The 22213-nt window shown below is 35.8% G+C and overlaps 1 protein-coding gene, 1 long non-coding RNA gene and 2 pseudogenes across 2 annotated transcripts; 2 read left to right on the forward strand and 2 right to left on the reverse strand.

The window, feature by feature from the left end:
- Window positions 1–3317: 3317 nt before the first annotated feature.
- LOC110681090 lies at window positions 3318–4655 on the forward strand (annotated as a pseudogene).
- A 4273-nt stretch (window positions 4656–8928) lies between these two features.
- On the reverse strand, window positions 8929–10924 carry LOC110681092. The gene is made up of 2 exons (XR_002503092.1): window positions 10540–10924; window positions 8929–10485 (listed from the first exon to the last, which is right to left on the reverse strand). It is a non-coding gene; the product is annotated as an uncharacterized LOC110681092 (long non-coding RNA).
- Window positions 10925–12350: 1426 nt separating this feature from the next.
- LOC110681089 lies at window positions 12351–13195 on the reverse strand (annotated as a pseudogene).
- A 4592-nt stretch (window positions 13196–17787) lies between these two features.
- On the forward strand, window positions 17788–19316 carry LOC110681091 (nuclear pore complex protein Nup107-like). Its single transcript, XM_021856861.1, has 2 exons — window positions 17788–17945; window positions 18005–19316. Exon 2 carries the CDS (start codon window positions 18069–18071, stop codon window positions 19299–19301), a length of 1233 nt encoding a protein of 410 aa, XP_021712553.1. The 5' UTR covers window positions 17788–17945; window positions 18005–18068; the 3' UTR covers window positions 19302–19316.
- The last annotated feature ends 2897 nt before the right edge of the window (window positions 19317–22213 follow it).

The following is a 22213-nucleotide window of genomic DNA, read 5'->3' on the forward strand; positions in this document are numbered from 1 at the left end:
TTAATTAATTATGCCGAATTACTTCTTGACATATGGACTCTCTACGGAAAATTTTGTCTATATTGTCAATATGACAAGACCGAAAGAAGGGTACATTACTATGTTGTGCATAATTAAGTCATTTGTACATTTTTTAGATTTCACGTAATGAAGGATGTATCTTTTGAATGTGCAGAATAGTAATGGATACCTATTTATTTTGCCGAATTTACATAATACAGCTAATCGGTTCGAAGATACTACTACTAACGACATTTTTGTACTTGAAAACGACTGTTGAAATACAAATTTCAAAGTTTGAAAAATTGTAATAAATATTTTTAACTAGATAATTTTTTAATTTTGGAGTAGGTATAAAGTGTTCTGGGGAATTCTGGAGAACGGATTTCGGGGAATATTATAGAATGGTTTGTTTATTATCTTTATTTACGAGATTTTTAGCCCTGGGCTAGTTTATGTCGGGAGATGTTTGAACACCAATCAATTGATGTTATGATTCAAACATTAACTCGACATTTATGGGTCCTTTATCACTTTAAATCCTGTTAAATTGTAGTTATACAATTATGCTAGCTCTATGCAGATTGTTTAAATATGCATACTAGGGCGATTCAAAATTTAAAAAAGTTTAAAAATCCAATCTCCCATATCTTCCTTACAATCATTACCATAAAAATAGTGTGCTGTGAAATTTTCTGCTTTCTAGGCGGTGATTTGAAGGTGGCCCAAAGACGATGCATGTTTATATGGAAATTACTATGGAGAAAATTTGAAAAATATTCCAAACACTTAAGTACTGGAATGTAAGTTTAAATTTATCCCGTAGTGAAAGCTCTAAAACCAGATAAGCCCATTGCACGGTGATGTCATCAGAAAATTGCTCTCTTTCCTTCCATCGGGAAATCTGAAAACAACGGTGTCAAGTTTGACAGGCACTGGCACCATTGTTTTTAAGTTTTGTTGAATAGCGAAAAAGAAAGATGGAGGAAGGAATAACAATTATTAATAACTAGTGGTTCCGGCAAACTTCGTCTTGCCATCAAGTAGGCTGTTATAAAGTGTCATCTAATCAGGCATACAAAATGACACATAAGTGTTCTCCTGTTATCCCGATTATCCCGAATACTTTCCTATTTTTTCCTCGCGCGAACCCGGCCCATCCCTTGTCGAGTGCAACTGTGAAGAACTTACGTCGATGTGTTCATTCATTCTCAAGTCATTTCGTGACATGCAAACACCACTTCATTTTTATTTATATAGATAGATGAAAATGTCAAACTCCAAAGGATTTTCGCGTGACGCGTCTATCCTGACCGACAGGTTTGAAGAATGAGTTTCCACTATGGGATGTAAGTTTGTACTTGGGGCCGTCCATACGTTGTTTAAACCCATTTTTTTAAGTGTGAGCGGGGTACTTGAACATGAGCTGATACTGGTGCATTGATTGTATCTGCAATAATTTCAAAATTATCTAAATCTAAAATTGTATCTGCAACAATTTATAAACGATGAAACTGTTTCTAGAATTTCTAAAATTCACTAAGGCTGGAGGATTTGTGGCAAAAGCGAATTTGTTGAAGTCTTTGCATCTAAGAATTGCTTAAAAACAAACAAAAAATTATATTTTGAATATTTACGTTCTTTCAAACTATTTGAATAGAACTTCCGTTTAACATAACAATAACTACTTACTCGAATATTATTATCTTTATTATCGATACTTTCAGCTGTTGGCTGGTTCGTCTCCGAAATAATGAAGAATACAAAAATCCTAGATATGTATATGCTAATTCAATATTTTTTCTTTTTTAGATCGGGTACGAAAACATGAACGAGCTATATGAATTGTTTGCTTGTTTGTTTCTATTGTTTGCTGAGGGAATCTACACGTATTGGAGTACCTTGAGGCTTGTATTATATCTGTCCACTGCGTTCATTCATCATTTGAATGGTTCCAATTGGTTAATGCAATAAATAAAATGTATTAAATGACGAGTAAATCTGTATTGAATTTTTCTTGAGAAACATTTCATCTTTTTACCGTCAAACTCTCTTCAATGGTTGATTAAATTGCTTTTATCAATTTCTAAAATCATAATACTCAATAACTCACTCTGCATGGCTAGAACTCGATTCTAAACCATACACACGATTTAAGATCGTAAAAGAATAAAAAAGCAATTTAATCAATCATTGAACAGAATTTGTAATCGCTTTTGTTCTTTTGAATCGCTTAAATTACATAGGTATCATATCACATCGCGTCGATTACATCGTCAAAAATATTACATCGTAAAAATTACATCGGTCGCATTTATTACACCAATAGCCGGCGAGTACGTCGGGCTGTGTAATATAACACGACCGAGGGAATGACTTGGTTGCAGCGGTTTCGATGTAATATTCAACAACTTTTTTTGCTGTGATGGCTTTTAGGGCGAGATCAGAAGTTATGCGAGATTTATTTATTTATTTATTCGTAATTATTTCAACGGATCTTTGTGATCTAATTGAAAATTGGGGTGGATAAATGAGTATTTCACTAGAAGGCAGCAACACTTATTAAACGAATGGAACAAATCATAACAATTATCACAAGGTAAGTACCAACAATCAATATGAAACTAGCGATTTTTTCGGGAGAACGGTTTGTAGAGTGTGAACGACCCCGGTACCCACGCTGTGATTTGACGTTTTTACAGTTCACGCATTTTTTCTTCGACCCTTTTCCTCGGGTTGTTTTTGTTTTGTTGCAGTTTGTTTTTTGCTCAAACGTAACAAACGAGCTGCTCTTATTTGGATAGCGTGAGAGACGAAAACCTATACATTTCTGAACACCGCGAAATAAATTCTTTTCAGCTCACTCTACGGCGCAATCTGGAGCAAACCCTCAAGCAGAAAACCCTGGACAGCGAAGTTCATCAAACCGTTCTGACGATAGCGCAGGATCTGGCAGAACACACCTCAGCAGCTGATCCTTGCTGAGAAGTGACGACAACAAAGAAACAGTCTAGCAACTCCACGAACAGAATCGCCCTCACTATGTTCCTGGAGATACTATCTACTCCATCGTCGCCGCTATCCATCACAAGTGGTTCTCGAAGAAAGCAACTTCTCGCCACCGTCCCCTAATCTGACCAACCAGGACCTGCTCTACGTGTAGATCAAAAAGATTCACGCAATCTTTGATGTTTTCGACGAACTGGTGGAGTCTCCACCGTGGAGATCAATACAATCACCATAATCGTTCTCCAAGAAAACACAATTCCGCTAGTGGAAATTGTTTGCCGTGAGATACGTATGAGTACGTTCCGTGGATGGCTTCCTGCGGGCGGATGGGATTGAAGGACGTCCTCTTGGACATTATCAGCAACATGCTGAAGGTGCAGCAGGAGAGCGACGAACCGGAGTTCAAGCACATGACGGACCTGGTTCACTTTGTGCTGGAAGGGCGCAAGTGGTAGCTCGAAAGCGTCCTGGACGAGTCCAAGCGAACCGTGCAGTTCGACTCGATATTTCCGCTAGGTAAGTGACGGTTGTTGATCGATTAAAAGGATTAATAATCTTTGACCCCTCTCAATCACATGATAAATTTTTGTATTGGAAAAAAGAAAATTTGACAAAGTAAACCGTATCCAGTTTAAGCAGTTAGTTTGCTGCTTAAACCTGCAAAAAATGTTGAATTCTAATTTTACCTGAGATCCATATGACCCACACTCAGGCAAATGGACTATCGATAAACATAGGAACCCCTTATGAAAATTCGCCACAAGGAATTGGGTTGAAATTCATAAATTTGCCTTATGAAACCGAAATTTGAAAACAAAAATAGTTTTCGCGGCAACCTGGAATCGAACCAAGGACCTTGCTATCGATAGACTCGTACGTACACCCCGCGCCTATCGACGCCTTGGTGTGGAGTGATGCTAAAACGATACATAAAGCGTTCGTACTGCGATAATCGTTCCATCTTTCATAAGGCAAAAAGTATGAATTTCGATAGTCCAGTTCGCTGCGTGCAGATATGGAATTTCAGGGCTGGTAGCAGGTCTCTCTTGATACGTGGTAACTTATATTAATGCACGTCTCTAAATTAAATAAAAGCTCTCTAATGTATGTTTTGTTCTCTTTAAAAATAATCCTAGTAAATCATTCTAGAAGTTCTAAAGATTTTTATGACACAGGTCTCTTCAGAAACTTCACCTTGGGACAAAGTATATCGTGTATCGTGGTCCTTGTCATATCCAATCGCCTCTCCTCCTATATATGATGAAGTTTTTCATGACTTTCTCTTCCTGTTTTAGCTGGAGCTATTACTATATTATTAACAAACCGAAATATAAATATATCTTTTTTTGACCCAATTGGAGGAGGAGACCCTATTTTATACCAACACTTCCCTACAAACATTTTCACGGAATAAGAGTTGAAACAACCACTCTCAAACATATATCAGCTGAATAAACAGTTATTCAGCTAATGTTAGTTGGGTTATTTTGATTCTTTGGACACCCAGAAGTTTATGTTTTAATTTTACCTGGGTTTGGAATAATTTCTCATATTATTACTCAAGAAAGTGGAAAATGGAAACATTTGGAACTTTAGGAATAATTTATGCTATATTAACAATTGGATTATTAGCACTTTTTGCTTAAAGCCGCGTCATAATTCATATGGCATAGACGCAATAATATCTCGGATGTGATCCAACGGACATTCTGCGTCATTGATAGAATTGGTGCCCATTTCAAATAATTAATCTATTCGAAGTGGATATCAATACTATTGGTGACGATCAGTTTGCCTTGCTAACCAGAATGATCCGTAGCCACGCTAGACACATGAATGAATGAATGAATTGTCTTTATTAACGAGACTTTCACGTTAGACACATCGTTATCATGTACGACGTAGGGAATATTGCTCTGAGGGAAATGACTAGTAGATTCACTGAGTAGAAATAAGTGGCGACAATCTTATTTTAATATGGTTTTACATTGCCATAATAAGAAATACCTCCTTTGTAACAACGGTATAAATAATCTAATTCCAGCTTCATTTTCGCAAAATTTACAAATAGAAAGTAGGCGTTGTGAAGCATTGCATTTGCCACCGAAAAGTGAATCTAGTAGGAGACTGTAATAGAAACCTAAGGTAACTTTACTCTTAAGGTGAAGATGAATCGAAGCCAAACCTCAAATTTTCAAGAGCACGAATCTGGAGAACCGAACACCCGTTTGAGCTGATAACTTTATCGATTGGTCACCACCAGCGAGTGACCAATCGATTAAGTTTTCAGCTTAAACGGATGTTTGGTTCTCCAGATCCGTGCTCTTGAAAATTTTAGGTTTGGCTTCGATTCATCTCCACCTTAAGGCCCAAGTAAAAATGGTGCAAAAGTCAAAACTGAAAAAGCAGTTTTCTCTTTTTAAATATACAAATCGAAGAAAATAAAAACACACAGCTCTTTTATTTGCCAAATAAAAAGGCTGTGTGTTCTTATTTTCATCAATCTATTGTTTTAAAAGCCGAAAACTGCTTTTTCAGTTCTGACTTTTGAGCCATTTTTTCTTGCACCTTAAACATTCACTATAAAAATGACTATGGAAAGTAAGACGCTGAGATCGATCATTAGGGTACACATGCTAGTTTCGAGAAACTGTTGAACAGACAAGGAAAGTGAACAGACAAGGATGTATGAACGTAATGACCAATAAATACTTTTAACAACAAAAAATTAAATTAACTAGAACTACTACCAAACAGCCTAATTTTGTTAAGACAACAACAAAGTCAACAATGTTTGAAAAAAAAATCGAGAAATAATAAAAATTTTAAAATAAATTATAACAAATTTCTTCTTCTTTCTGGCATTACGTCCCCACTGGGACAGAGCCTGTTTCTCAGCTTAGTGTTCTTATGAGCACTTCCACAGTTATTAACTGAGAGCTCACTATGCTAATGACCATTTTTGCATGTGTATATTGTGTGGCAGATACGATTATACTCTATGCCCTGGGAAGTCGAGAAAATTTCCAACCCGAAAATATCCTCGACCGGTGGGATTCGAACCCACGACCTTCAGCTTGGTCTTGCTGAATAGCTGCGCGTTTACCGCTACGGCTATCTGGGCCCCCAAACAAATTTATTAATGATAACTATTTTTAAGCTTACACTTATTAAATATTTATTAAAAATTTAAAAATTTATTCTAAAGCTAATCCCTCAAAATATTAATTTTATAAAATAAAAATACTAAATAAATATAATTTTTAATACAGTCATCTCTCCCTTACTCGATATTGAAGGGACTATCGAGTTAGGGAGGTATCGAGTTACAGAACACAAAACCAGTGCATCTGCAATCCAAGGGACCATCGAGTTAGCCATGAAAACCAAATTTTACTATGGTTCTCTAACTCGATATCGAGATACGGAATATCGAGTAAGGGAGAGTTAACTGTACATAAATCTAAATTAAATTAATTTCTTAAAAAACTAGATATATTTTAAAACGATTAACATTTCATTTCTAATTATATATTTAAAATAATTATTCCACAGTAACTTTTATATACAATTAAATCTTTAAAATTCGAGAAAAATTAATGTAATAATTGATCAATTAATAAGCCCTGATACACAAAGTACAATAAATTAAATTTTCTTTTTAAATATTTTTTTTTTTCAAACTATTTCAATTTTCTTTTACAATACAAATATACTATTATTAAAATTATTTATTTCTTTAAAAAATACTAAAACTAAAATTATTAAAATTATTTTTATTTATTGAATTTAAAAAAATAAACAAAATTTAATCAATTTAAATTGATTTGCACAAATTTCTTTTCAATGTAAATAAAATACTTTACTAGTTAAGCTTTAAATTGTCTTTCTAGATACACTTTCCAGTACATCTACTATGTTACAACTTATCTTATTTTAAAAACAAGAACGATAGGCGATATGTACATGTTTTAGAGCTAAAATCATACAAATAATATATTTTATACTACTATTAAATCCACCTTCAAATTTTTATTTCAAAAAATCATTCATTCAAATAAATTTATTGTAATCCATCTCTGCTTAAACATAAACTGCACCTTGCTCTGACATTTTATTTAATAAAATATTAGGAAAATTAAATCTTATAACATATTTTGATGACGACGATATACAAATTAAACAAATTTAAGTAAGGTTCAATGTGAATTATCAATTACAGGACAAATTCCTCAAATAGACTAAAACACCGCCAATTTTTTCAAATTTTAAGAATATAACTAATACTTTAGCATTTAAATATTTATTTTTAATAATAGGATATCTAATCCTAGTTTATTACAAAAAGTTTATAGCTTAAAATATTTTTTAAAATAGTAGATCAATAAACTTAAAAGTTTCACCTAATAAATTTATGTTTATATTATAAAAAAATATAATTTAACTAATACTAAAAAAAATTTACTTGCATTATTTGTATAACCGCAGTAGCTGGCTCAAATTTTACCAATACTATATATTATTACTACAGTCATCTCTCCCTTACTCGATATTGAAGGGACCATCGAGTTACAGAACACAAAATCAATGCAACTGTGATGCAAGGGACCATCGAGTTAGCCATGAAAACCAACGTTTACTATGGTTCTCTAACTCGATATCGAGATACGGAATATCGAGTAAGGGAGAGTTAACTGTAATACAAAACTTTCTTTTTTAATTAATATCAATTACTGCGAATAAATTGCTTATTATATTTTTTTTTTAATTAAAATAATTCACACAAAAATTTACATGTTAGATAAAATAATAATAAAAATATTAACCAAAATAAAATAATATTTATTAATGTAAATACTTAAAAAAGATAATCATTATTTTTAAAATTATATAAATCTAATAAAATCTAAAAATTTACAAAACTAATCAATTATATAAAATTAATTCATATAAAATTTATTATGACGTCGGATAACTCTTCGGGAGAAATCAAACGGAATCCTTCAATAAAGTATTTGGAAACCCTTTTTTGTGGATACATCTATACCCCATTTTTTATGTTTTGAACTAGCTTTACATAGACATTCCACGAGATTTCCGTGCGTTCTCTTATATTGGAACTTTTCAATCAACGTCTTTCTTTTAATTGGCTGTCCGAAGTAAACATATTAATATCGTAATATTTGGCAACCTCTTTTTTTAGAGAAGTTCTATGATTTGGTCATGACACAGATAACAGATGTTTATGCTAGAACAAAAATTTTCTACAAAGCTGTGTAAATATTCAAATTGAAACTCCTTGCAATCACTAGCGCAGCCACACAGCGAATTGCGTCAATCGGTGGTGAATATCAGTATCTTGAAATATTTCATATTCACCACTGACATCGGCATGGGAACTTAGCGATGACAGCGCCACCACGATGTTGCTACTTGTGTTGCCATTCAAAGTGACCGTTAATTGTCTTACACAGTTTAACAATGGGACTTCAACTTCTGTTATCTGTGGTCATGATAATAGCTTTTAACGCTTTGTTCATTGCACAACTTGTAGTTTTTAAGTCACTTTTAGGTTACATTTTGGTCTCTGTTTTGACCATTTTGGTCACTAAAGTCACTATTATTTTGTTTGACCGCTCGCTACCAGCCCTGTAATGGAACTCCTAAAGATTACCTGGTTAATTTATGATGAATTTCCTGCAAAGACTTAATCCTCTAGTCACACACCTAAAAAGTCCCTGAAAAATTAGTCGCAAAATATTTAAAGGGTAACTAAAAGATGTAGTGCAGAATTTTTCTTGAAATTCATTTAAAAAGCAGTACCTATGTTGATTTAAGAAACCTTATGTAATTTTTTAAAATATTATTTGCAGGTCTATGGATCTGCACTCAATAATAATATTAAATATTCGAAGAACATACAAATAATTGTGTTTATTTTAATTATTTCTTATTTTTTTCAGATCATATTTAACAAATGGTGCGGATATGTTATCGGACATATCGCGTTCTCTACATCAAGGTCCAACCCGCGGACTGAAGCGGCATTCCATCTGCATGAGTATACAGCCTATAATTTTTATGATTATTGTACATCAAATGGATTACATTGTAATACGTGCAAATAAATTACTTAAAATTAATAATTTATATTTCAATACACACCTGCAGTTATGCAAATAAAAGTTAGAGACTATTAACTGGTTTAATAAATCGCTTTTTATCTTTTTTTCGAACTAAATTCTGATTAAATGTTATACATTGTAATAACTCTGTCAGCAATTATTATTTTCAAACACAAAATGATAAAAAGTTATTCATTCAATAATTAGGCAGATTTGTAATAATTTAAAATATCTTCGAATACATCGCTTTCCTACTATATCGCTTGGATTACATAGTCGGATATATTACATCGTTTCCAATCATCACATCAAAAGCTCGGCAGTACATCGTGCTGTGTAAAACCGCACAGTTGATTTGGTTGCAGCGGTTTAGATGTAATATTCAACAACTTTTTTTGCTGTGTATTGATGTTGACCAAAGCGGGTTCAATTCTCTAAGGTGTAAGATGACCATTTTGTATAGAAAATCGAAAAAATTGCAAATGTTTTGTCCAATACTGTATGACAAAGTGTGTACTGATAGCTTTAGCTTAATCTGGGAGGCATTTGAGAAGGAATATCTAAAGTAACATCTGATAAAACATGATTAAGTGCTAAAATACCTCTTGCTAAACACCGACAAGATTCTTTGTAAGAAATCCTGGACTTTTGAAGAAATCTTAGTGCATTTCCTAAACAAATTCCTAATATAATTGAAACAAATAATTAATCAAGTCTCTGGATAATATCATGCAAGGATATCTAGGAAATTATCGGTTGAAATCTGATCAGAAATGTGTGTGGGAATGATCGGAGGAATGACTGCACGCAGAGAAATATATTGTAAATGCAAAAGAATTCTGTATAGATTCAACAAATTTTATTGTAGACTCACGGCTTACCAGTATTTTTTATTGTTTCAATAAATATGCTCATTTATTCCTACAATAAATATTGTTGTTTCTAAAAATGCATCCAAGCAGCTAACTGTCAAATACAAAAAATATATTTTTTGAAACAATAATATCGGTTTGTTGGATCTATAAAAACGTTTTATTGAAGTAACTGAATGAGTCATATAGAAACAAAAAATAATAATTGTTGATTCAATAAACCATTTTTTTTAATTTAATTGCCCTTAACCAATGATGCAAAAGGCCTTTTTTATTAATGTTTTCTTGTTTATTACAAAATTAGCTTCTTATGTGATTATTAACCATGTTTATCAAATCACTTCATTTGTCTATTTGTGATGTTGTAGAATTTTGTGTTACGGTTGAAGAAATTACATCCGTGGGTAGTTCCTTGGTTCTATAGTTCACATCGAATATCATCAGCTGTTGTTGTGGCTGAATCACCCGGATGGCACATCCTGGAACAAATATGCAAATTGATTCATTTGTTAATATGTATTTTTGATAATTACCTTCTGCTTGTGCGATAGTTTTCTATCAGCCGCTTTAAATATATTTTCCATTTCTCCGTTATATAGGGAGCCGGATCCTATTCTTGGCACTTTTGATTCACTTCGGCAGTGGGTTTTTTGAAAGCTACTGAGCTCATATTTGGGCACAATATGCGTTCTATTGAATTGCTTCTTTTTGCAGAGTTTCAGACAATTCGGCCGAGAATAAACCCCGATGCCAAAATGAATCATGGAAGTGCCTAGTAGCTCTGCACCCTATATTGGCTGAAAATGTAATGTGTGATAAATAAATGAAATGTCGAAAGAAAGTATTAACTTACCTCAAATTAAAATATTACAGTGTCTGGAAAATATAAAATTTGCAGCAATCCAATAAAATCTGACTATTTTTGCCGGATTCACTTTCAGCAGTATTAATTTCGTTCGCGTCACTTTTTCTCACAAAATCATGATGGCGACCGTAAATAGAAAATATTGTCAATTCTACAAATCACATTTGTAGAAATAAAAATTGTATTTTGTTGAAACGAAAATCGAGCATCATATTTTTATTCAACTAGAAATTTTGTTGGTTTTAAAATATGCTGGGTTAGAAACTAATATGCGAATGGATTGATTTGATACATACACGTTTTATTGATTCTAATCAATGGATTCTTAGTTTCAACATATTGAAATTATTCTGCGTGTGGAACTATTACTGTAGTAATAGCAGATGAGAAACTTATATGTACTTTTGAAGCACCCATTAAAATTTACTTGAGAAATTATTCGAGAAATTGTTTGGAAAATCTGCAGGACTAATTCTTGAATGGAATGAATATTCGTTGGAGGAATTTTTCGAATAATTCCTGGGCATAAATGTGGATGAACTTATATTGGAAGTCATATGAAAATGCCCGAAAGAATAACTGGAGAAATTGGCGTAATTACGTAAATTTATTTCTTAGAAAACTCTTAAACGAACCTGTGTAGATTTTCTAGAAAGAACGCCTGTATGAATCTTTCGAAGATCTCCTATAATAATTTAACTGTAGAAATCAGTTGAAGAATTAGTTTGAAAATATCTGAAGAAAATCCTGAGATAGTCTCTGTGGAGCTAAAGGAAATAGAAGCGATGAGGTGCTCAAGGATTTCCTGGACCAAATTCTGTAAAAAATCCCTCTAAGCATCCTTTGAAATAACGCTCGCAGAATCACTGGAGAACTCCATAACAGTATTCCAGGAGAAATCTAACGAAATTACTAGCAAAAATTCCTGAGTCTTTTCCTCGATGAATCTGAGAAGAAATTTACGAAGAACCTGTGAACTAGTCGGGTAATAGTCTCTGAAGGTTTTTCGGGAACCTCTAAAATTTGGCATCAGGATTCAATGCAAGCGAAATAAGGAAAAAGTGACCATTTTAGTTAAAATAGAGATCTTAAAGACCTGACTTTAGAGATTTTTCAGAGACATATATTGAAATAGTGACCAAGTCTTTGAAAATAGATTTGTAACCAGCCCTGTTACAAGCCTCCAGGAGATTGATCAGCAACTTCTCAAGGATATTCAGGTTCAGGCATTTCTTCGGGGATTTTCAAAGACTCTGGTAGTTCCTCCATAAGTTTCTTCAGGAATTTTTCGAATAATTTATCCGAGGCTTCCTCTAGGAGTTGACCTAGGAATCCCCAAGAAGTTTCTCTTGTGATTCCTCCATGCGTTTCAGAAGTTTCTTCAGGAATTCATACACAACTCCAGTGATTCCTTCTGGAGTTTATTCGGATATTACTTCTGGCAAACCTCCATGGATTCCTCTTGGAGATTTTCCAGGAATTCATCCAGCTATCTTTAAGACTTCCTCCAGGAATTTGACGAAGATTTTCTCGAGGGACTTCTAGAGTTCCTTCGGTGATTTCTTCAGAGAGCGCAGGCTTGCCATCTTTTACTTTTCCTCCTGCTTGGAATAGACCAGGGTCAGGAGGCACTTGTCACAGTAGTGACGATATTCGTGAGTAACTGTGAAGACTCCGGCACTGCAGGTGTCGCTGATGTACTCACGACGCAGACGGTGGATCTTGCCGTTTTCGTCGACCTTCTAGTACTGAAGACGGTGAGTTTGACCTTGTACTTGATCTTCTTCCGGTGGAGTAATTCTTCTTCTTGCGCTCTTTGCCACCACCGCGGAGGCGCAGCACCAAGTGGAGAGTGGACTCCTTCTGGATATTGTATTCAGAGTGCGGCTATTTTCCAGCTGCTTGCCGACGAAGATGAAACGCTGCTGATCTGGCGGGATTGTCCTCCTTGTCTTGGGTTTTGGCCTTGACATTCTCGAACATATCGGACGGTTCGACATCAAGGTTGCTGGTCTTGCCCGTCAGGGTCTTAACGAACATCTGCATCCAAGATGCCTTACTCTGACACCACCACCAAAGTCAAATGTTTGGGAACGAAGGCGGATCTTACCAGGAACGAGTTGGGTGGGGTGCTGATGGAGAGTAATATTTTGGATTTCGGCCTGAAATTACAACGAATTGGATTAATTATGATTGATTTATGTAAAAAATACCAAAAATACTTACATTTTCTGTCTACGACGACGGCGAGGACGAGGAAACAAAACAAAAAAAAAATTCGAAAACAAACAAAAAATCAAAAAATTAAAACGTCAATCTGACACTTCGATGTGCACGGAAATAAAACTACACGGAAAATGTTTTTACTGGGTACCCGATTGGTCCCCCAAATTTAAATGCGTTTCTTCGACAGTCCAAGGTCTTACTTTTTAAGTCTATGTAAGTACGCTACACAGGCACAGTTATTGCAAACACAAAGGCATTGTCTTTAACGTTAATAGAATAAACCTGGGAGGGAGGCACAGATACTACACACGAAATATACAACGTTTGTTTGAACTGCAAGATAACTCCAGCTTGCCAACAACAATCAAGGCAGGCTTGGGGAAAATTTCTAGTTTTCTTTTGTTGTGTACTTTCAATCTTTCCTGACAAACATGAAAAAAGGGCCACAGTTTTCTATGCACTAAAATATTCATTTTCATTGGAAAAAGTAAAACGATTCGTTTTCTATGCTTTATATTCAATCAGATTGGAAGGTGCTCACGTGACATTACTTGCATTGTGTGCATGAATTGATTTTCATTCGGTTTTGTGTCACTTTGATGTAATGCGAAAATGTGTTTTAATCAGTTACGCGCTTTTTCCATGTTAGTCCAATGTTTGAGATCTGGGCTCACAGTGACAGTTCGTGACAGCGGAATTCCGGCTCACTATTACGTACATAAATTTTGTATTGGTTTCTCCCTCCCAGGAATAAACTAACTAAGAAATAGGTTCCCAAACACAGTTCCTGAATTCTCGAAAGCATAATCCAACTGGCCATGTTGATGAACGTAAAGCAGCTTCCTTGAAATTGACATCGATTCCAATCTTGAATGAGATATAGGGCAACATTGCTGGATTTTTCCACGCTGGGACAAGCATTTTGCTTCGATCGGGGTATCTGAAGAGAGACATTCTTGAAGCTTTCGGGTTATCCACGTTTTCTGGAGGAATAGCAGACTTTGATTTTGTATTCAAAATACGTTCATTTCTCATCAACCAGCAGAAACCTTCACAAGCAACGCTGTCAGCATCTCTCTCGATCGTGTGGTGCATTGTTGCATATCGGTCGATTGTTTCCACTTCTATTATCAGCCATTCTGAACATCAAAAACTTGCGTTTTCGACTTCGGTGCAAAGGCAGTAATGAGTATTATTCTCTTCGTTTTCTACAATGCTTGATATTTTCTCGAAAACTTTAATGCGAATGATGAAACACACAACTAGTCAAACAAACGCACATTTGAATGAATTAACGGAAACACGTCAATTTTGACGAAAATGCAGATGGGACTGACTGCCAGCTTATAATGGATTTCTTGTCCACAGTTGATCAGCAGATGTTTTTTTCGTTTTATTTTGTGTGGGGAAAGGCATCTAGCATGAAATTCTTGTAAACGAAAGCATTAATCTTAAAAATATTGGTAGGCGTGATAGGCATTACGTACAATCGGTTCCAAATATTTTCTGAAAAAAGTTCCCAATTTGAGAAATAATTTGTTAGATGCATTTCACCATACAAATGATTTTCGCGTTAGGCCATGCATGTAAGGGTTCATTCAATGTTACGTAACGCAAAATTTGCCAATTTTAGACCCCCTCCCTCCCCCACGTAAGGGCCCATTCACAAATTTCATAACGCTAGAGGGAGTGGTGGGTGTCCTAGCGATGTTACGACCCATAAAAAATTGAATAACATTCATACAAAAAGCGTTACAAGGGTGGGTGGGTGCCCCAAAATAGCCAATTTTAGCGTTATGAAATAAAGGAATGAACCCTAACAGCTTTTGTATGGGAAATTTTTAATTTTGTATGAACCGTAACACTACGTAAGACCCCCTCCCTCTCCCTGTTGCGTTACGTAATATTTGAACGGCCCCTAACCCATTGCCTTCCATTGTTTCAATAACAACTCTTCATTTGTTAAAAACTAAAAATTGTTGAATTTGACAGCTGCGTCAAACGGGGTGCAACAAAATTATTTTTTTGTTTTAACTATGTTTTCTTTTGAAACAACAAATTTATGCATTGAAATAAAACCTTTAATATCTTAAATTAAATAACATTGTTTTTTTGATGGGACAATGTTCTTGTTTGAAATAAGAAACACTTTTCTGTTAATCCCATTCCCTTTATTTTTGTTTGGAAATAAACAATAAACAACGATAATCGCTTCGAAACGTCTACTTTACTTTATTTTGTGAAAGTAAAAGTATTGGAACATGCACCAAAATCCAATTAACTAAAGATTGTTTTTTATCCGCTTCGCGACAAAATGACGAGATAAAATCACCATCTTGTGTAAAAATTGACTGCAATACTAGAGGATGCATTAGTGGAATTAAAATTTAAGAAATACTTACCAAAAATAATGCTGATTGTGGTTTTGCTTACTCCAAAACTGTTACAAAAATCTATGACCCGAACTTGTTGCAAGGTCATTTTAACTACGCCTTGTACTACAAAAAAATTAACCGCATTTTCACCGTTTCTACTAAGCAACAAAATGGTGGGACTGTTTTCTTGCTACATACATGTTATTTGGGTTCACAAATTCCATTACGCTGAAGGAGATAGGGGGTCGTTGAGTTGTTACAGTCTCTGCAATATTTGATTTTTTTTTTACAAAATCCATTACGAGTGCGATGGGTGGGTGTTAAAAATGATCATTTTTAGCATTATGAAATTTGTGAATAAACCCAGCGGAACGGGTCTGAAGCAGGGTGGGTATACGACTGTCAACTACGAACAAAGCTCACCTAACAATCATCTCTCACGCGGGCCGGCCCAAACAGCACAGGTCGAAGATGCGGGCCAAGCCAAGCAGTAAACGCTTATGCTTCCAACCCGCAACCAACGGAGTCTAGCAGCGTTGTGAGCTACACTAACACACTCAAAATAAAACATGAACGGTAGGCCTACCTCATTTTGCGTATACCCCCTGGTCTATAGATATTGATAGTCCATTTTACGAGACGTTTTTGAACAGCTGATCGCTTATTTTATGAATAAAATTTGACAGGAGGCGGTGTCGTAACGTGTGAAAGTAACAGCAATATCATCAGTGTTGCCGTTTCGTAAAATTGACTATTCGAGCAATCTACACGGAGAAATATTTTACCTAATTCTGAGTTTACTTTACCCAAATTAAGTATATCGATTATAGTTTCATCCTGAGAGAGAGGAAGACAGCTCACTGACAACTGGTTTTTTTCTTGGCTTCTTTGATTTCTTCTTCTCATGTTTTGCTTGTGCACAATGGTTCGGGAAAGCACAAAACTGGGTCAAAACCATTTTCACATCCCATTTGTTATCAAAAAGATCATAAATTTAAAAATTTTCAATAGCAATTGGAGTCCAATCGACAATATTTAAATATGCAACTATCTATATGCGATAGCACAGGAAAACAACCTAAATTTTCAATCACATCCAGTTTTAGTTTGGTTAAATTTTGACGGTTTTTCACGATCTGCCCCTCGAATGTGCGGTTTTCCAGTGACAGTTGATGACAGGTTCCCATGACTTTTGGGAGCTCGCAATCTAAGCCAGCTGTCTCCTCTCTCTCAGGTTTCAACCCAAAATCTCTCGGTTTTCTCTTTCTCCCACACGAATGTTGTCAAAAATAGAGAGAGCTGCATCTAACCAATGGGGGTACTTTGGCCCAATAAGCCAAATTTGGGTAAATGCAACTTTTCTTATGTTTGGGTCGAAAGAACTCAATTTTGCGTTAAATCAACCCAAAATTGAGTATATTTTTCTAATTGAATCAAAGCCAAACCAGCTAGTGGGGACCTTGGAAATTTAGCCAAAATTGAGTTATTGGGCTCAACTACGGAATTGCGTTGAAACAACCCAAAATTGAGTTGAATTCCGTCTCCGTGATACACTGAAACAAACATTGCAGTAATGAGAACCATGAACGTGTTTTTAAATTTACTATTCCAACCACGATTGAGCTATCATGAACGCTTTTTATTTGCGTTTCGTTCCCTCTCAATCAAACCGCGTCGATAGCCTAGCGGCTAGCGTTCGCGCTTGGCAATCACCAGATCCTCGGTCCGATTCTGGTCTGCTGCAAGTTTTTAATTTTTACTATACAAATGGTGCCATGGTAAAATTGAATGCACAAAATATTCTAAATAAATGCGAATTTAGTCTGCACAAATCAAGTTGCGTTGTGCACGCAGCGAACTGGACTATCGAATTTCATACATTTTGCCTTATGAAAGGTGGAACGATTATTGCAATACGAACGCTTTATACATCGTTTTAGCATCACTCCTCATCAAGGCGTCGATAGGCGCGTGGTGTAAACTCGGGCCTATCGATCGCAAGATTCTTGGTTTGATTCCAGGTTGCCACGAAAACGTTTTTTGTTTTCAAATTCTGGTTTCATAAGGCAAATTTATAAATTTCAACCCGATATCTTGTGGCGAATTTTCATAAGGGGTTCCTATGTTTATCGATAGTCGATTTGTCTGAGTGTGTATTTAATTTAACCCTCTGATGTAGTATTTTCAACCGCAACGCTGTTATCAGTGTAACTTTAAATTTCGAGCACGGTGTGCAAAGTAGAGCCTCTACTGTAAGGCTCTCAAACTTTAGCACTTTTTACCTTGGCCAGTCTACCACGTAACTCATTTTATTTCATTGAATGTCAAATATAAATCAAACAAAATTTTGAAACGCTCTCGTTCGGTCAATTCGCGCAATTTGTACGGAAAATATTTGATGAAATTGAGTTTTTGTATGTTTAATATTTAATTTTATATCAAAGTGATGCACAGTTGTACTTTACTTTAACAAGTATGTTAAATTTGTTTCTCAAACCTTGAATATATAAACAATTTCTTTGCTTTCGGCAGTTGCAGGTTATGTTATTGCCGCTTACTCCAAACACAGTTTCGAATCCCTGAGTCCGAATCCACGATGAGCCAACTCGAACGCTCGCTGCTTCTGCTGGACGAATCCGTCGTCAAATCCAAGCGAGGGCTTCTCCGGGCAAAAGACCGTGAGCTACGCAGTCCCCATCAATCGCTGCTGGGTGCTGGTGAGCCAAATGAATCGACAAACGCCGAATTTGATGTGTCCCTGACGGTGGGACCGCACGAACTCCGTAGCTTCATGTTCGATAGCCAGCAGAATAATCTGTCGGCTAGTAGGTTGAGTTTGGCCGGAAGTCAGATCAGTACGACGGGACTGAATGTGAAACATCGGACCGAGGCATTGTTCGGGCAGTTTTTGGAAGTGCTGCAAAGGAGAAACAGCGAAGCGGAGGTTTTTGAAACCGTTGAGGATTTGATAGAGACCTTGGACGAGGTTTTGAATGGCATCGACAAAATGATGTCGCAGACTGCGTTTGGGAAGCAAAGGAAAGTCTTGGCCGATGAAACGTGGTTGAACGTAGAGCGAGATACCTGGAAGCTGCTGTTTGCCCTTTACAAAGATCGACTGGTAGTGCAGAAGGAAGATGCCGAAATGGACGATTTGCCTTTGGTTAACAGCGAGAGGGCAATTGTGGAGCACTTGTACGCAGCGAATGCCAATTTAAGAGAATACCAGCTAATTGTGGATTGGTTAGAACAAACGGCATTGGAACAGAATCGAATGCAAATCGGGCATTTTACGGATCGGACAATTGCCTGGGAGAATACACTGCATCAGTTGCAAAACGTCGGATTGACCGCTTTTGGAAGTACTAGGGAGATAGTGAAGAGTTTGGATCCGGATGCGCCGGTTCGAGAGCGTCGTCCTTTGCACGATTTGGACGTTGAGGATCAGGCGCGTCTTTCTAGACAAATCTTCCAGGAGGTGCGATTCGGGAGAATTGAAGAAGCACAAAATCTGTGCGAGCACTCTGGACAACCCTGGAAGGCTGCGATACTGGAAGGATGGAGATTGCATCACGATCCGAACTATGAACCTGCAGCAGCTACTTCCGGCAAAGCTTTGACCGTGGGTGTAAAGCAGGCCATCGAAGGTAATCCACGGCGGGATCTGTGGAAAAAGTTTGCCTGGAAGATGGCCGAAAGTCGAGCCGTGGATGATTATACCCGAGCCACCATTGGATCGTTCTGTGGAAATTTAGATTCTCTGTTGGGAATTCTGGGTGATCATAATTGGACGGACGTGCTGTGGGCTTATCTAAAGGTAAGTTGTTGATCCAATTGTACATATAATCAACGAACGGAGTTGATAATCAAATGCTATTATTCCATCCCAAATGCCCAGATTCTCGGGCCTCTGTGTCTGAGCTTCTGGTAGTCTGAATTGGAAGAAATCTGAATGGCAAACTACAAATAACCTGAAGTTTAAATCAAAGTGCCAAGAAACTTACTGACCAATACTAGGGCAAGACGTTCATACGCTGGTTAAGCCCTAACTCTCTAACGTTTTTACTATACTTAATCTAACTTAACCTAAACATTTTATTTGACCTTTGTTCCAACGTTTCAACATTGGATATTCTATGTAACTCATTGGTACTATACCAGGGAGGAAGTCTCAAAATCATTTTCAAAATTTTATTTTGAATTCTCTGCAGAGCTTTCTTCATGGTATAACAACAGCTAGTCCATATTGGTACAGCATACAACATGGCTGTCCTGAAAATTTGTTTGAATATCAAAAGCTTGTTCTTAAAACAAAGTTTTGATTTTCTATTAATAAGTGAATAGAGACATTTTACATATTTGTTACATTTGGCTTGAATGCCTTCAATGTGATTTTGAAAGCTAAATGCTTATCTAGCATGAGCCCCGGATACTTAACTTCATCTGACCAATTTATTGGAACCCCTCTCATCGTGACAACATGTCTACTTGAAGGTTTCAAATAAAGAGCTTGTGGTTTATGTGGGAATATTTTTAGTTGAGCTTTGGAAGCATTAGGAGAAATCTTCCATTTTTGCAAGTATGAAGAAAAATATCCAAACTTTTTTGCAATCGACTATAGATGACACGCAGACTTCGTCCTTTGGCGGAGAGGCCTGTGTCATCCGCAAACAAGGATTTTTGACATCCCTGAGGTAACTCAGGTAAGTCAGATGTGAAAATATTGTATAATATTGGTCCCAAAATGCTGTCTTGGGGAACACCAGCTCGTACAGGAAGTCTTTCAGATTTGGAGTTCTGATAATTAACCTGAAGTGTACGAATTGACAGATAACTTTGAATTATTCTAACAATGTATATTGGAAAATGAAGTTTTTTAATTTTACGATCAAACCTGCATGCCAAACACTGTCAAATGCTTTTTCTATGTCTAGAAGAGCAAGAGCAGTAGAATAGCCTTAAGATTTGTTGGAACGGATCAAATTTGTTACACGTAAGAGTTGATGAGTGGTCGAATGTCCATGGCGGAATCCGAACTGTTCATTGGCAAAAATTGAATTTTCGTTGATGTGGGCCATCATTCTGTTCAAAATGACCTTTTCAAAAAGTTTACTGATGGAGGAAAGCAAACTGATTGGACGATAGCTAGAAGCTTCTGCCGGTTTTTTGTCTGGTTTTAAAATCGGAACAACCTTAGCATTTTTCCATTTGTCAGGAAAATATGCTTATTGAAAACATTTGTTAAATATATCAACTAAAAATGATAAGCTACTTTCTGGAAGTTTCTTGATGAGGATGTAGAAAATTCCATCATCGCCAGGAGCTTTCATGTTTTTGAATTTTTTAATAATAGTTCTCACCTCTTCCAAATCAGTCTCCCAGGCATTTTCGAAAACGTTCTCTTGATTGAGAATATTTTCGAACTCCTGAGTAACTTGATTTTCAATTGGACTAGTAAGTCCTAAATTAAAATTGTGCGCACTTTCAAACTGCGTAGCAAGTTTTTGAGCTTTTTCGCAATTAGTTAGTAATAAGTTATTTTCCTCTTTCAATGCCGGTATTGGCTTCTGAGGTTTTTCAAGATTTTAGATAATTTCCAAAAGGGCTTAGAGCCATTATCCAATTGAGAAATTTTATTTTCAAAATTTTTGTTTCTTAATTGTGCAAAACGTTTCTTGATTTTTTTTCTGCAAATCCTGCCATATAATTTTCATAGCATTTCGCGAGTGCGTTGAAATTGCCTTCTCCTCACGTTTTTAAGACGGATCAAGAGTTTAAGATCATCGTCTATAATCACGGATTCAAATTTTACCTCACATTTTGGAATTGCAATGTTCCTGGCTTCAACAATGGAATTTGTTAAAGTTTCAAGAGCATTGTCTTGATATTTCTTTAGTTTCTAAAGAAATGTTAACATCAAGATTAGAGTCAACATACGTTTCATATATATATTCCAGTCGGCTCGTAAATAATTGAAAGTGAAGCTGATAGGATCGCTTCATGGGATATTTGAAATGTAACAGGGACATGATCAGAATCAAAATCAGTATGAGTAACTAATTGGCTACAAAGATGACTAGAGTCGGTTAAGACCAAGTCAATCGTAGATGGATTTCTAGAAGAGGAAAAACATGTAGGGCTATCAGGGTATTGAATTGAGAAATATCCTGAAAAGCACTCATCAAATAAAATTTTGCCGTTGGAATTACTTTAAGAATTAATTCATGACCGATATTTGGCATTAAAATAACCAATGACAAAAAATTTTGACTTATTGCGAGTCAATTTTCGCAAGTCAGTTTAGAGCAAATTAACTTGCTGTCCAGAGCATTGAAAAGGCAAATAGGCAGCTATGAAAGTATATTTACCAGACTGTGTTTCATCAGAAACACCTAAAGTTTCAAAAACTTTAGTTGCAAATGACGAAAACAGTTGATGTTTTAAACGCCTATGAATGATGATTGCAACTCCCCCACATGCCCCATCAAGTCGATCATTACGATAAACAAAAAAGTTAGGATCTCTTTTGAGTTTAGATCCAGGTTTTAAATACGTTTCGGTAATAACTGCTATATGCACGCTATTAACTGTGAGAAAATTAAACAGATTGTCCTCTTTACCATTCAGAGAACGAGCATTCCAACTTAAAATATTTAAATTATTTGATTTGTATATTTTACACCAACTTAGACTGCTTCAGTCATAGTGGTGGCTTTGAACATTGCATCAATCATTAAATTC

This window comes from Aedes aegypti, unplaced genomic scaffold (assembly GCF_002204515.2).
Source record: "Aedes aegypti strain LVP_AGWG unplaced genomic scaffold, AaegL5.0 Primary Assembly AGWG_AaegL5_hic_scaff_391_PBJ_arrow, whole genome shotgun sequence".
NCBI classification, from domain to species: domain Eukaryota; kingdom Metazoa; phylum Arthropoda; class Insecta; order Diptera; family Culicidae; genus Aedes; species Aedes aegypti.

What these genes read in the sequence shown, in the direction of transcription:
- LOC110681091 (XM_021856861.1), top strand. Translation starts at nt 18,069, where the DNA reads ATGAGCCAACTCGAACGCTCGCTGCTTCTGCTGGACGAATCCGTCGTC.